Raw genomic sequence first — 14,702 nt, 5'->3', positions numbered from 1 at the left:
TTGACATTATACCTGGCACACAACACATACACAACCGCACCATATCTAAAATTAATCATTTTGTGGGCTGGCTCCAGTAGATTTGAAATAAAGGTATGCAAGAGGATATGGAAGACTGGGACTACATCCCCCTCACTGGAAAAACAAGGGTTGTCATCATTGGACCTTAATGCTCAGTTACACTGAGATGAGATTCTGCATCAGTGGCAGTCCCATATCTCCACAGGCTGAGACCAAACTCTGCTCCAATATGACAACACTCACCCCCACAGTCCGGGGTTTATCAGAGACTACCCCCAGAATCTGAGAGAAGGGAGGATGAAGTGGCCTGCCTGTAGTCCAGACCTCAATCCCACCGAACACTCATGGGATTGACTTGATGTGTAGTTCGTGCCAGAATGAGTAGCATGGCCACAGTGGCTGACCAGCAACACATGCTGGGTGATGAATGGGATGCCATCCCACAGCACTGTGTGACCAGCATGAGGAGGAGATGCCATGCTCTATATGGTTCTTCCACATGCTACTGAGGCCTCTGTTTGTTAAATCAATGAACTGTTAAATTGCCAGACAACCATCCAGTCAAATCTAATGAACAAGACCAATCAAGAGTCAGTAGCAGAAAAAGCTTTTTGGCATTGGCAGATTGAAAAACTTATTTAAAAGTTGTTTTATGGCAAATGTGTCCTCCATTTCCTGAGATTTGAACGAAACACCAAGTGTATCCTTTGTGGCCCACTATCCCAAGAGTCATTGCTGACCAAGGCGAAAAATGTTAACCTAAAAGTACAGTTACTTTTATCTGTTTGGTAGACCAAATATTTGCATTAAAATGACAAATTAATGATATAAAACTATAATATTTATGATTATAATCAATGAAGAGATATTTACTTTAAAAAACTAAAGAAAAAATAAAACCCTGAACCCTGAACAAGGTCTTTTACTCATTATTTCAGGATCTCCCTCTGATCGAGAAAATTTGAAACTAATCTGCGAGAAACTGCTGAAGCAGTTTTCCTTCTGAAACAAAATTCAGATTTAAGCTTTTTCTGTGAAATTTCAGCTTTCATCACTAAAAGAGCTTCATTACCGAGAAATGAGACATTTATTTTAGTTGTTGATCACTACATTACTTGTAAAATTGGATAACTGTTGGGGTTTTTTTTGTTTGTTTTTCTTTTGGGGGGGGCGGATGCTTGAATGCAGCATCAGTGTTACAGGTTGTGACTCCTGTGAACAAACTGACACAGTGTGATATTACACATATTTAAATCTGTCTTTACTGATGATGTTGAAGCTGCTGAAGGCTCAGTGAAGTTTTGTCTTCCTGCAGGTTAACAAGTGAACTCTGTAACTGATGCACAACACAAGAGGGCGCCTTCATCCTGCTAACAGGGATGTAGAGGAGGTTAAAGCACCTCAGCTCAGGTTGTGCACTGTTTTACATCATATTACATATTATTAGGCTAATTAAACCCTTTATAATATTGTGTCATAGATCATGGTAAACTGGATCAATAAATCATTACTTTCACAATTATTAGGTAATTCAAACTAAATCACTGACAACTACAAGCCCAGCTTTACTCGTAGAAAAATTCTGAAAACAGCAAATTTGGAAAAACTGATGATGGATCAAATAACCAAACTTAGGGTGAGACTTAAGGGTGAAGCTATTCATTCTGCTGAACAAGAAAAAGCAGAATCAGGGGGGTTTCTGTTTGAATCGGGGAGAATGAGTGTTGTGTGTTAGCAGTCAAAATGGTATTAATGAGATGTATTTGGCATATTAAATCCAAAAGCTTATTAAGAATAAACATCAGAACTTCTGAATTCAGATGCATCATCAAAGAAAGCACAACTCATATGTGGCAGAATATGTGGGAGAATGAAATGAAGGGGGCAGTTACTTTTCACTGCAAAACAATGTTAAGATACAGAAAAATGAGCACACACATGCTGAATAAAAATGCACATGTGGAACAGCAGAAACTGTTAAGCATGCTTTTATGGTCTGCTCCAACTATTCTACAGAAAGAAACCTGAAGCTTGAGGAATTGCCACTGGTGGGCATTAAATAATAAATATAATAAATTCTACAGTCAGTTTTCTGCAAAATACCAGACTTTATGAGGTACCTTACGCCAAGCGTGGCGGTGTTACAATAAAAAAGTGATTGTCTGCCAAAAACTGATTTTTGCCAAAACCTGATTGCTCATATTTAAACTGCTATGAATAACTTGTTGGTCTATAATGTGTGAAACATATGTCAAATATATCCCTCATTAATGATATCAAGCCAGCTTGAGCCACAAACAACATTCCTGTAACAAGGTAGAAGCTGCAATCAGTTTTTGGCAGTGACTTTTATATATCCTTTATTTATGCAGTTAAAAAATGTTGACATTAAAATGTCTTTTTAAAGAGTAATCAGGCCAAGAGGACAGGAGAAATTGCAACAAATGTAACAATAGTTCTGTAAGCATTTTTTAAGTGGACAAAAAGAACCGGATTGGTTATAATGTAAGTACAATAAATCAGAGTTATAGAGATACTAAATGGGTAATTTTTAAATTTTATATATATTTCCTTTGTAAACCCTGTTCACCCAAGTCTATTTAACAACATACACAAAGATACACATAAAAAACACACAGGGAAACATTTTTGGCACAACATCGGACCCTTCAAAAGAAGAAGGAAGTGACGTAACGGTTACGCTTACTCAAGGCGGAAGTTACCTTCACATGTTCGTTTAACTGCAAACTTTTGTTCGCTAGTTTACTAGCGAAATATTTACGTTTTGAAGCAAGAACGACAGTTTCCTGGAGAGCCGAACTGTTGGTATAGAAGAAATCTGCTCAGAGATACGACACGAAACCTGTCAGCGCAGACTGGTGGATATCAGCTGGAAAGCTGAAATAAAATTACACACGACAGGTGTGTAAGGCTGTGGTGCTCTCAGGGAAGTAGCACCGAAATCAGAGGTCTGATTTAGGACTGCGGTTAAGTGAGCATTCAGCCGACAATTCTTTCTTGCGCTTCTACCCAGGGTTTTATGGTAGTGCGTCTTTTTTTTCTTTCTTGCTGATTTCGGTGGTTGCGGCCCGTGAAAGGACCAATTTACAGTAAATGTTTTTCCTGTTTGGCTATCAGGTTGTTTTATGATATTGTGCATCTCAAAATGGAGTGAGTGAAAAAGAGAAAGCGGGAGAAGTGTGTGAGAGAGACTGGTTTCAGTTTTAAGGTTTCAGTTATTTCATTTTAAAGGTAATCCAAACTGCTTTCATGCTCATTTTCACTTTACATTACTACATTACTGAGAGTCTTATCGAGAGGGAAAATCAAGCATAAGTAATATTTTTGTGAGAATGAAAGACAATTTTGATGAAAGTGAGCAAAGTCAATCGTATCATTACAACGTTTTAAAAAGTCCTTAAATGCTGACATGAAATTCTCAAAAGATTCCTCTTCTGGGTCCACTAGAGTACACAAAGTTTCACCTGGAGTTGCTCTAATATTCCTGAGTAATACTAAACTCCCTACTAGACCACTCTGGTAGGGAGTATAATTCATGTCTTTGAAATATATTAAGGTTCATTGTTGTTTTTAAATAATTGTCTAAAATAACTGAAGCTTTAATATATATGTATACCCGCTGGATTTCTTTCACATGGCAGCACCAGAGTCCACATTGGTTTGCTCTGCTTCTGTTTTCAAATCTGAGAGTATTTATGTAGAAATCATGACAAAGAGCTGCCTCTGACCATCTTGGCCACGTCTCCCTTGAAAAAGAGGTTTTTAATCTCAATGGGATCTTCCTGGTTAAATAAATTTTAAAAAATAAAATAAAAGAGATATAAGTGGGATAAAGTGAAACAGCTTTTAAAGTAGAGCCTCCAGCAAAACTCAAAGGGCGAAGCTGGCAGCGGCTACCTGAACGTTTTATATTCTGAACTTTGTTCCTTTGTTTAGTCAAGATTTCCAACAACAACATGAAATGTAAAGACGAGGAGGGTTTGGATGACCAGCAGGCCTATAAGCAAGAGAGGAACTCCAGCGTGGACCAGGAGGACCCGAAGATTAAAGAGGAAGAGGAGGAACCCTGCATCAATCAGGAGGAAGAGCATCTTGTACTGAAGCAAGACGCTGAGGGCATTATTGTCTGGACCGGGGAAGAGCGACGCAAACTACTGGATACCATCTGGAAACCTGAAATGAAGTTACACAGAATAGGTATGTAAAGCTGTAATGATCTTAATAAAGTTTGACTTATGTATTCTAATCAGAGATGAAAGTTGCTTTTATTTTAAAATACACAGGGCCAGCTGCAATATGTAGCATGCAACTTCTTTTTTAACTGTTTAACATTAGACCTATACTGCATGCCACAACATTTAAATGATTAAAACTAAAGAGTGTGTTGCTTGAGAAGACAGACAATGTTTTGAGAGTCTAATTAATGTTACAACCTGAAAATGAGCTTAGAAAGAAGTTAATTGTAGATTGTGTCAAAAGTAAACATAGTGAAAACCATGTACACATATTCACGGCAGCAGAAGATATCAGATTATAATGAATATGTATTTACCTTTTAAGGTTACCTGCCTAGTTTTGCCATTTTCCAAAAAGGTGTTTTCTCAAATTCCTGAAGGTCCTGGTTAACAGCTAATCATTGATTGGTGGGAATTAAAATTCTCCTGTTACATTCTGACTTCTGAAATTGAAGTGATTGTTTTACTAGAGAACGACACTTCACTGTGTTGGAGCCACAGAAACACTGTGTTCTTCCTGCTTTTACAGCTGTGTTAGTGATGCTTCTTCTTCTTCCTGGTGACAGATACTAACGCGTTAGTGAAAAATGCTCCATCCATAAACAGATGATCGGGTACTGATCTTTTTTGTCATCTGCAGAAGGTTTTATTTACGCCCAAAATGTAATTGACTGAAATGCTTGTGGAAAACATAACTATCTTTGCCACACACAAACAGATTCACTCAACGTGTTGTGTTGTGAGTCTGCAGCTGTACATGCAGGCAGGCTGATAAACAAAAAGGAGAAGGAGGTCTGATATCATATAAACTCACTTCAGTTATCACTGAGAGGAACAGGTAACACATCAAGTCAAAGTCAAAGTCAACTTTATTGTCAATTCTGCCACATGTACAGGACATACAGAGAATAGAAACTTCGTTACTCTCAATCCCTAGATAAAATAGAAAATGAACATAAGAGTGATTAAAAATGCAAGTAAAATATTTTAAAGTAAAAAAAATTAAATAATATAATACAATTTTACATATAACAAGAAAGCTATACAATATACAATATAAGGGTAAATGACATTGAGTGCAAACCAGCCAGAGTAGTGCAAATAGGCAAATAGTGCAAATGGAGATTTGGTAATGTACGGTATGAGATAGTGTAACACAAAGTCTTATGAGGTAATGGCAGTCCAATGCTCCACAAAGTGACTGGTAACTGGTGCAGGCCAGTGAGTGAGTCAGAGAGTGTGTGTGTGTGAGTGTGTGACAGAGTTCAGTGAGACCGTGGAGGAGAGAGGGGGCAGAATCGGGAGGGAGTTAAGCTTCCTGATAGCCTGATGGATGAAGCTGTCCTTCAGCCTGCTGGTCCTGGCCTGGAGACTCCGCAGTCTCCTCCCCGACGGCAGCAGCTTGAAGAAGCTTTGCATTGGGTGCGTGGGATCAGCCGCTATGCAAAGGGCTTTTTTAGTGAGACGGGTGCTGTAAATGTCCTGGAGGGAGGGGAGAGAGACACCAATGATCCTCTCTGCAGCTCTCACTATGCGTTGGAGGGTTCTATGACAGGACGCATTGCAGGCTCCAAACCACACAGTGATGCAGCTCGACAGGATGCTCTCGATGGTGCCTCTGTAGAAAGTGTACATGATGGGGGCTGGAGCTCCTGCTCTTCTTAGTTTGCGGAGAAAGAAGAGACGCTGCTGTGATTTCTTGGCCAGTGCTGTGGTGTTGTACGTCCAGGAGAGATCCTCTGTGATGTGCACACCCAAGAACTTGGTGCTGCTCACTCTCTCCACAGACGCTCCGTCAATGGTCAGAGGAGCATGTTGGGTGTGCATTCTCCTGAAGTCCACAACAATCTCCTTCGTCTTCTCCACATTCAGAGAGAGATTGTTGTCAGCACACCACGTGGCCAGGCGTCTCACCTCACTTCTGTAGTCGGTCTCATCCCTGTTGCTAATGAGACCCACCACCGTTGTGTCGTCCGCAAACTTGATGAAGAGGTTGGAGCTGTATGATGGAGTGCAGTCATGGGTCAGCAGAGTGAAGAGGAGGGGGCTCAGCACACATCCCTGCGGGGCCCCCGTGTTTAAAATGATGGTGCTGGATGTGTTACTGCCGACCCGTACTGTTTGAGGTCTTCCGGTGAGGAAATCCAACAGCCAGTTGCACAGTGAGGTGTTGAGCCCCAGCTGGACCAGTTTTTGAGTGAGCTGTTGAGGGATTATAGTGTTGAATGCTGAACTGAAATCTATGAACAGCATTCGAACATATGAGTCATTTTTGTCCAGGTGTGTGAGTGCTGAGTGGAGTGCAGTGGAGATGGCATCATCGGTTGAGCGGTTGGGCCGATACGCAAACTGGAAGGGATCCAGGGAGGGGGGCAGGACAGTCTTGATGTGTTGCATGACTAGTCGTTCGAAGCACTTCATCAGGATGGGAGTACACATTTACACATTTACGCAGGTCACCCCTCAAAAAAAAGGAGTCAACAGTCACCTGACGTCATAAAAAGTGAGACAACAGAGGAAATAGAATAGAATAATCCTTTAATTATCCCTCAAGGGGAAATTTGGTTGTAACAGCAGAATAATATCTGGTGTGTTGACTTGGCAGGGATGATGAATGAGAAAACTTGAGAAATTAGAAGCACAGTAAGATGCCACCTGATACCTGACTTTTGTGATTTTCTTCACATGCATTTTGCATTTTTATCATTGATGCATGCATCTCTCATCCAGTTAAACGATGCCTCAGCAGCACGGAAATATACAAAATTGCATATTAACTACTGCTTGGTTAAGATAAGTGTGGTTAAATATTTACATTCTGTTTACTAAAACACGAAATTACTAAATTTAAATTAAGTTAATCATATCAGAAGAGTGTTTTTCATTGTGCTTGGAGGTATGGGAAAACGTTTCCCATTGTAGTTTACCACAAGAGAACACAAGCCAGAGCAAAACAACACTGCCCTTACATGCCTTATAACTGTACCAAAACCAGATGTCCACTACTAAATTAATTTGAAAGAAAATGCATATATGCATTATGTGGTGTTATATATGCATGTATATATAACACCACAAATGTCCACATAGTGAGCTGAACTTTGCTAATCAGCAGTCATTTGCATCAAATTGTTTGCCATATTTGTGCACTTTAAGTTTCACTGGACTATGTGAGCAACGTGCTCATAATGTAGTGAACTGCTAATGGTTAAGACTGGATTATATTTTCTCAAATGTTTTTTGTTTTTTGTCCCTTTGTTTCCTCAGACCTCCCACAACAACATGGTTGTAAGGAAGAGAAGGGTCTGGACGATCAAGAAAGGACCCAGGAGGACCCAGCGCTTCCACAGATTAAAGAGGAACCAGAGGATCTTAGCAGCAGTCTGGAGGTAGATCGGATTGTACAAAAGCAGGATGCTGATGCCTTTATAGTGATTGCTACTTATGAGGAAAGTGAACCAGAACCACATGTGACCAACTCCTTTCTCATAACTCTCCTGATTCACAGAGACGAGATCAGGAAGAAGGCGAGGATGTGGACTCAGGATCAGCAAGAAATGCAGAGCTGAAGAAAAGGAACCATCACAGAGATGGAAGTCACAGTACCATAGTAGACATCTCTTCAGTGTCAGATAGTTACTGTAAAGCTAACACAAGTAAAAAGTCTGTAAAATGTGGAACTTGTGGAAAAACCTTCCCGTTTAAATCCAGACTGACTACACAGCACACAGAGGAGAAGCCTTATTTATGTAGCACCTGTGGAAAAGGATTCGGTTACAAATCACATTTGAAACGTCACCAAAGAATTCACACAGGCGAGAAGCCTTATACTTGTACAACCTGTGGACAGAGTTTCATTCAGATGCCCCAACTGAAAACTCACATGAGGATCCACACAGGTGAGAAGCCTTATTGTTGTAGTGTCTGTGGAAACAAATTTAGTTTCTCATCTGCATTCAAAGTTCACATGAGAATTCACACTGGTGAGAAACCGTATTCTTGCAGTACTTGTGGGAAATGTTTTAGAGATTTAAAATCATTCAAAACTCACACTAGAATTCACACAGGTGAAAAGCCATATTCTTGTAGCATCTGTGGAAAAACATTCAGGGACTTATCAGGATTCCGAAAACACACACGAATTCACACAGGTGAGAAGCCATATGTTTGCACCATATGTGAGAGAAGCTTCAGTCAAATGATAAACTTGAAAACTCACATGAAAATTCACACAGGTGAGAAGCCATTATCGTCTGGCCCCCGTGGCAAAAGATATAGATACTCATTTGGATTGAAAGCACAGATGAGAATTCACACGGGCGAGAAGTCACATTTTTGTAGCACATGTGGGAAAACATTCAAGCAGAAAACGCAGTTAAAAAGACACATGAGAAATCATACTGGTTGAAAATGTCATCCTTTAGATTTTTAGCACTGTGTTCATAGCACAGCCTGAGACGCCAAATCAGTGCAACACCTGTGAGGAAAAAATGATCTCATATATTCTAATACTGGCTTACTCTTTTAGGAATTGTAGGGAAAGCCTTTTGTTTGTTTGTTTTTAAATCTAGAAATGATATTTTTAGCCTGTAGAGATAATACACAAAAATTAATTGTAGAATTATGTCCTTAAAGTTGATTCACTAAATAGCTTTGTTGTTTTAAAAAGAAAAAAAGCTTAAACAAATGTTCATTTTTGTTTAGTTTTGTTTTTCATAGTAAAGATTTGATTCTTTGAGGGTTTTTTCCAGTTTTTCTTCTGTATTGTATCATTTTTATTTATTTATTTTTTTAAATGGCTAACCTGTATTTCATTACAAATGGCTTGACGGCAGGAGGTGTGTATAATGTCTCTGGGCTGGTAAATAAATATGTACGCTTATGGAAGTTGTAGTGCAGTATTGACAAGCAACATGATTTGTAACATGGCACCTGATTGTCAAATGAAATTTCGGTCCGTCACATCCATCCATCCATCCATCCATCCATCCATCCATCTTCATCCGCTTATCCGAGGTCGGGTCGCGGGGGTAGCAGCCTAAGCAAAGAGGTCCAGACCTCCCTCTCCCCAGCCACCTCCTCCAGCTTGTCCGGGGGAATACCAAGGCGTTCCCAGGCCAGCCGAGAGATATAATCTCTCCAGCGTGTCCTGGGTCTGCCCCGGGGCCTCCTCCCGGTGGGACATGCCTGGAACACCTCGCCCAGGAGGCGCCCAGGGGGCATCCTTGCCAGATGCCCGAACCACCTCAGCTGGCTCCTTTCGATGTGGAGCAGCAGCTGCTCTACTCTAAGCCCCTCCCGGATGGCCGAACTTCTCACCCTATCTCTAAGGGAGAGGCCAGCCACCCTTCGGAGGAAGCTCATTTCCGCCGCTTGTATCCGCGATCTCGTTCTTTCGGTCACTACCCACAGCTCGTGGCCATAGGTGAGGGTAGGGACGTAGATCGACCGGTAAATTGAGAGCTTCGCTTTTACACTCAGCTCCCTCTTCACCACGACTGACCGGTGCAGCGTCCGCATTACTGCAGCCGCAGCCCCAATCCGTCTGTCGATCTCCAGCTCCCTTCTCCCATCACTCGCGAACAAGACCCCGAGATACTTGAACTCCTCCACTTGGGGCAGGAACTCATCCCCGACCCGGAGTGGGCACTCCACCCTTTTCCGGCTGAGAACCATGGCCTCAGATTTGGAGGTGCTGATCCTCATTCCCGCTGCGTTACACTCGGCTGCGAACCGCTCCAGTGCGAGCTGGAGGCCCTCACCCGATGAAGCCAACAGAACCACATCATCCGCAAAAATCAGAGATGAGATTCTGAGGCCACCAAAGCGAAAGCCCTCCGCCACTTGGCTGCGCCTAGAAATCCTGTCCATAAAAATTATGAACAGAACCGGAGACAAAGGGCAGCCCTGGCGGAGCCCATCACCCACCGGGAACGAGTCCGACTTATTGCCGGCAATGCGAACCAAGCTCTTGCAACGGTTGTATAGGGATTGAATGGCCCGTAGCAATGGGCCAGACACCCCATACTCGCGCAACACCTCCCACAGGACGCCCCGAGGGACACGGTCGAATGCCTTCTCCAGGTCCACAAAACACATGTAGACTGGTTGGGCAAACTCCCATGCACCCTCAAGTATCTCGAGAGGACAAAGAGCTGGTCCAGTGTTCCGCGACCAGGACGAAAACCGCATTGTTCCTCCTGTATCCGAGGTTCGACTAGCGGACGAACCCTCCTCTCCAGCACCCTGGCATAGACTTTCCCGGGGAGGCTGAGGAGTGTGATCCCCCTGTAGTTGGAACACACCCTCCGGTCCCCCTTCTTGAAGATGGGGACCACCACCCCGGTCTGCCAGTCCACAGGTACTGCCCCTGATCTCCACGCAACATTGCAGAGACGTGTCAACCAAGACAGCCCTACAACGTCCAGAGCCTTCAGGAACTCGGGGCGGACCTCATCGACACCAGGGGCTCTGCCACCAAGGAGTTGTTTAACTGCCTCAGTGACCTCGCCCCCGGAAATTGGTGGGTCACACCCCTCATCCCCAGACTCTGCTTCCTCCCCGGAAGACGTGTCAGTGGGATTAAGGAGGTCCTCGAAGTATTCCTTCCACCGCCCGACAATTTTCTCAGTCGACGTCAACAGCGCTCCGCCAGCACTATACACAGTGCAGGTAGAGCACCGCTTTCCCCTCCTGAGACGCCTGACGGTTTGCCAGAATCTCTTCGAGGCAGTCCGAAAGTCTTTTTCCATGGCCTCTCCGAACTCCTCCCACACCCGAGTTTTTGCTTCAGCCACTGCCCGAGCCGCATTCCGCTTGGCCTGTCGATACCTGTCGGCTGCCTCCGGAGTCCCACAGGCTAACCAAGCCCGATAGGCCTCCTTCTTCAGCCTGGTGGCTCCCTTCACCTCTGGTGTCCACCATTTGGTTCGGGGATTACCACCACGGCAGGCACCAACCACCTTGCGGCCGCAGCTCAATGCAGCAGCTTCGGCAATGGAGACGCTGAACATGGTCCATTCGGACTCAATGTCCCCAGTCTCCCTCGGAATGCTGTTGAAGCTCTGCCGGAGGTGTGCGTTGAAGATCTCGCGGACTGGGGCCTCTGCTAGACGTTCCCAGCACACCCTCACTACGCGTTTAGGTGCACCAGGTCTGTCCAGCGTCCTCCCCCGCCACCTGATCCAACTCACCACCAGGTGGTGATCAGTTGACAGCTCAGCCCCTCTCTTTACCCGAGTGTCCAGAACATATGGTCGCAGGTCTGGTGATACGATTACAAAATCGATCATCGACCTACGGCCTAGAGCATCCTGGTGCCACGTGCACTTATGGACACTCTTATGTTCGAACAGGGTGTTCGTTATGGCCAAACTGTGATTAGCACAGAAGTCCAATAACAAAGCACCGCTCGGGTTCAGATCAGGGAGGCCGTTCCTCCCAATCATGCCCCTCCAGGTCTCGCTGTCGTTACCCACGTGAGCATTGAAGTCTCCCAGCAGGACAACAGAGTCTCCAGGTGGAGCACCTTCCAGCACCCCCCCCAGGGACTCTAAGAAGGCTGGGTACTCCGAACTGCCACTCGGCGCATAAGCGCAGATGACAGTCAGGACCCGTTCCCCGACCCTAAGGCGCAGGGAACAAACCCTCTCGTCCACCGGGAAAAACCCCAACGTACCGGCAGCAAGCCGAGGGGATATAAGAATACCCACCCCAGCCCGCCGCCTCTCACCAGGGGCAACTCCAGACTGAGACAGAGTCCAGCCCCTCTCCAGGAGACTGGTTCCAGAGCCCAGACAATGCGTAGAGGTGAGCCCAACTATATCTAGCCGGTACCTCTCAACCTCACGCACCAACTCAGGCTCCTTCCCCACCAGAGAGGTGACATTCCATGTCCCTATTGCCAGTCTTGGCAGCCGGGGGTCGGTCCGCCAGGGCCTCCGCTCCTGGCCGCCACCCGGCTCACAATGCACCCGACCCGGTCCTTCACATGGTTTGACAAAAACATGACTCTTAAAGTTAATATGAGTTTATCCAGACATTCTAAGCAAAGCATGGTGCGGTTGGTGAATGGACTCGATCATTTACTCCAGCTGAGGATGGAGGGCAACTAAGAAACGTCAGACGGCTTACAACAACATAGGAGTCCATCTGTTATAATGTGTATATCTACGCTTATGCGCAGTAAGTAAATTATGCGTACTTATTGATGCTGTAAACTAAAAAGCTGCCCGGCTAAGCAACAGATCAAGGAAAAGCTCCACTAGCAAGAGACGGACGAGACTTTCAGGTCACTGAATGTGTTGTGGTGTTTATTGTGTTCTTAGCGATGTGCTTAGTATGTTATTTATCTTTAAAGTTTAAATAAAGATTTCATGAAACACTTCTGGTGACGAGACATTTGCGTAGTGTAGCTGCAGGTTTACAGTTAAACTGCATGAAAGTGTAATGGTAAAAGATGTTTAATATGTTTATATGGTTTGTCATTGCTTTTGGTCTTCAAATAAGCACTTTTGTCATATTTAGCCTGATGATTAGCATATGATATGACCAGTTGTCTTATATTAAATAACTTTCCTCTGCAGTGCTTTAAAGTTTCATCCACTGAAATAATCAAGTGGTGATAAAATTAACTTTTTACGACAACGAGGACTTAAATGTTTCTTTCACTGAGATTAACTGTTTGTAAAGGATTTTTGTTTGTATGCAAATTGTCTTTAATATTTTGTTAATTTTGGGGGGGGGGGTTGTGCTTTAGTCTTGGAGTTTTGTTATTGTTTAAAACATTTTTGTTATTTTTATGCTTTTGTTTTATTGTAATCATTGAGTTTCTTTTTCTCCTTTGTGTTCCAGCGAATTTTTTTTAAAATATAGTTCTTTTTTTAGTTTTTGTTTTTTCCCCTAGCCTTCCACTATGGGTTTCTATCACGTTTCAGTGTGTTTCATTTTGAAAGCTGGTTGCTGACCTAATTAAATGTTAGGTTTTTGTTACTCCTGCCTGTTTTTTGAGTCCTGCATTTGGGTTGGTTTTCCTACAAAACATTTTTAATGTTTTAAGGTTGGATATTTCAGCATGCACTGAAAGGTTGTGATTTCTTTAAAGTTTAAATAAAGATTTCTTTATGTGTAAAATATGGGAGAAACCTAACAGTGTTGGGCCTTATTTCACACAAGCTTTTCTTTGCCTGACATTGTCTTAGATTAATTCACATACTGATGTTTGTTTTTTGGTTAATTGTGCCTCAGTCTGTGTTACAGTTCCTGTTTAAATGTCCTAGCTCCAGCATTTTATGCAATGAGACACACATATGATGTTTATTTAGTGCAGCAGTAGAAACTGCATAAAAATGTAATAGTAAGTCTCAGGGCTCCCCAGGGCAGCTGTGGCTACAATGTAGCTTGCCATCACCAGTGTGTGAATGTGTGTGTGATGGGGTGGATGACTGAATGTAGTGTAAAGCACTTTGGGGGTCCTTAGGGACTAAGTAAAGCGCTATACAAATACAGACCATTAAAACCTTTTGTGTCACTATTTATGGGGTAAAACTGTGGAATAGTTTTACTATAGATCTACAGCAATGCTCAGGAATTAGTAAGTTCATGAAAATACTTCGAAAACTGATTTTGGAAGAATATGATACCGATAAAGATGATCACCTATTGTATGTATAAAAATATCAAATTATATCCAAATTATATCAGTCACGGTAGCCAAGTTTATATAGGTTCTCCTCGTGTATCGTGTGGAGTATGTGATGATGGGAATTAGGTGAATTATGTGGGATCAATAAGATGTTGAGCAGGGGTAGGAATTAATAAGTATGTTCATACTTCTTCCTACTCCTTTTCAGACCAAACATTGTTACATTATGTCAGACGATTTTGTTTTATTTCATTATATATTTTTTGTTTATCTGAACACATACGTGTGTGTGTGTATATCTACATATATATTCGTATCTGTAAATGAAAATATATGTAGTGTGTATATATTGTTTTTTGTTTTATATGTCTGAAACAAATAAAGATACAATACAATACAATACAATACAATACAATTTCTCAGTGATACTTTGATGAAAGAGGCTCATTTCAATCCCAATTTACTTAAAGGATAAAAATATGGAAGCACCTCTACCGCCAGCCCAATATTTGCCTTATTTTTGAAACTATATAATTTACTGTAATCTCTCTCTATAATGTGATCACACCAGTGCTGAAGGAACAATAGCAGTCTATGGAGCAAAGCAAAGCATCCACATGTTATCAAGGAAACACCCTTTACTGTAAAATGAGGGAACCAGTTTCATGTATGATTTTTATGTTATTTGGAAGTCTGTGGGCTGGTGCTGTGATGGAGAACTATTTCAGTTGTAGAAGATGTGAGTCTACAAACTCGTCCAACAACAATATCCGTCCTCTGAG

The 14,702-nt window shown here is 42.7% G+C and overlaps 1 protein-coding gene across 2 annotated transcripts; it reads left to right on the top strand.

Annotated features, from left to right (window-relative positions):
• Nucleotides 1–2,728: 2,728 nt before the first annotated feature.
• Nucleotides 2,729–9,159, top strand: LOC309694542 (uncharacterized protein). Of its 2 annotated transcripts, none has more exons than XM_082514721.1 (4): nt 2,729–2,943; nt 3,979–4,239; nt 7,545–7,666; nt 7,786–9,159. In XM_082514721.1, the coding sequence occupies exons 2-4, from the start codon at nt 3,999–4,001 to the stop codon at nt 8,683–8,685; spliced, it is 1,263 nt and encodes a 420-aa protein (XP_082370847.1). In that variant the 5' UTR covers nt 2,729–2,943; nt 3,979–3,998; the 3' UTR covers nt 8,686–9,159. The 2 variants fall into 2 exon arrangements, with proteins under 2 accessions (XP_082370847.1, XP_082370848.1); XM_082514722.1 differs by lacking the exon at nt 2,729–2,943 and adding an exon at nt 2,966–3,131.
• Nucleotides 9,160–14,702: the final 5,543 nt, after the last annotated feature.

This window comes from Aulonocara stuartgranti (assembly GCF_965226115.1).
Source record: "Aulonocara stuartgranti genome assembly, chromosome: 18".
Lineage (NCBI taxonomy): Eukaryota > Metazoa > Chordata > Actinopteri > Cichliformes > Cichlidae > Aulonocara > Aulonocara stuartgranti.
The sequence above is the reverse complement of the archived record's forward strand: the minus strand, read 5'-3'. Positions and strand labels throughout refer to the sequence as shown.

Bases quoted from the DNA above. Each gene is read 5' to 3' on its own strand.
- LOC309694542 (XM_082514721.1), top strand. From the start codon at position 3,999: ATGAAATGTAAAGACGAGGAGGGTTTGGATGACCAGCAGGCCTATAAG. The intron at 4,240-7,544 runs GTATGTAAAGCT...TTGTTTCCTCAG, and splicing joins AATGAAGTTACACAGAATAG to ACCTCCCACAACAACATGGT. The intron at 7,667-7,785 runs GTAGATCGGATT...CCTGATTCACAG, and splicing joins ATCTTAGCAGCAGTCTGGAG to AGACGAGATCAGGAAGAAGG.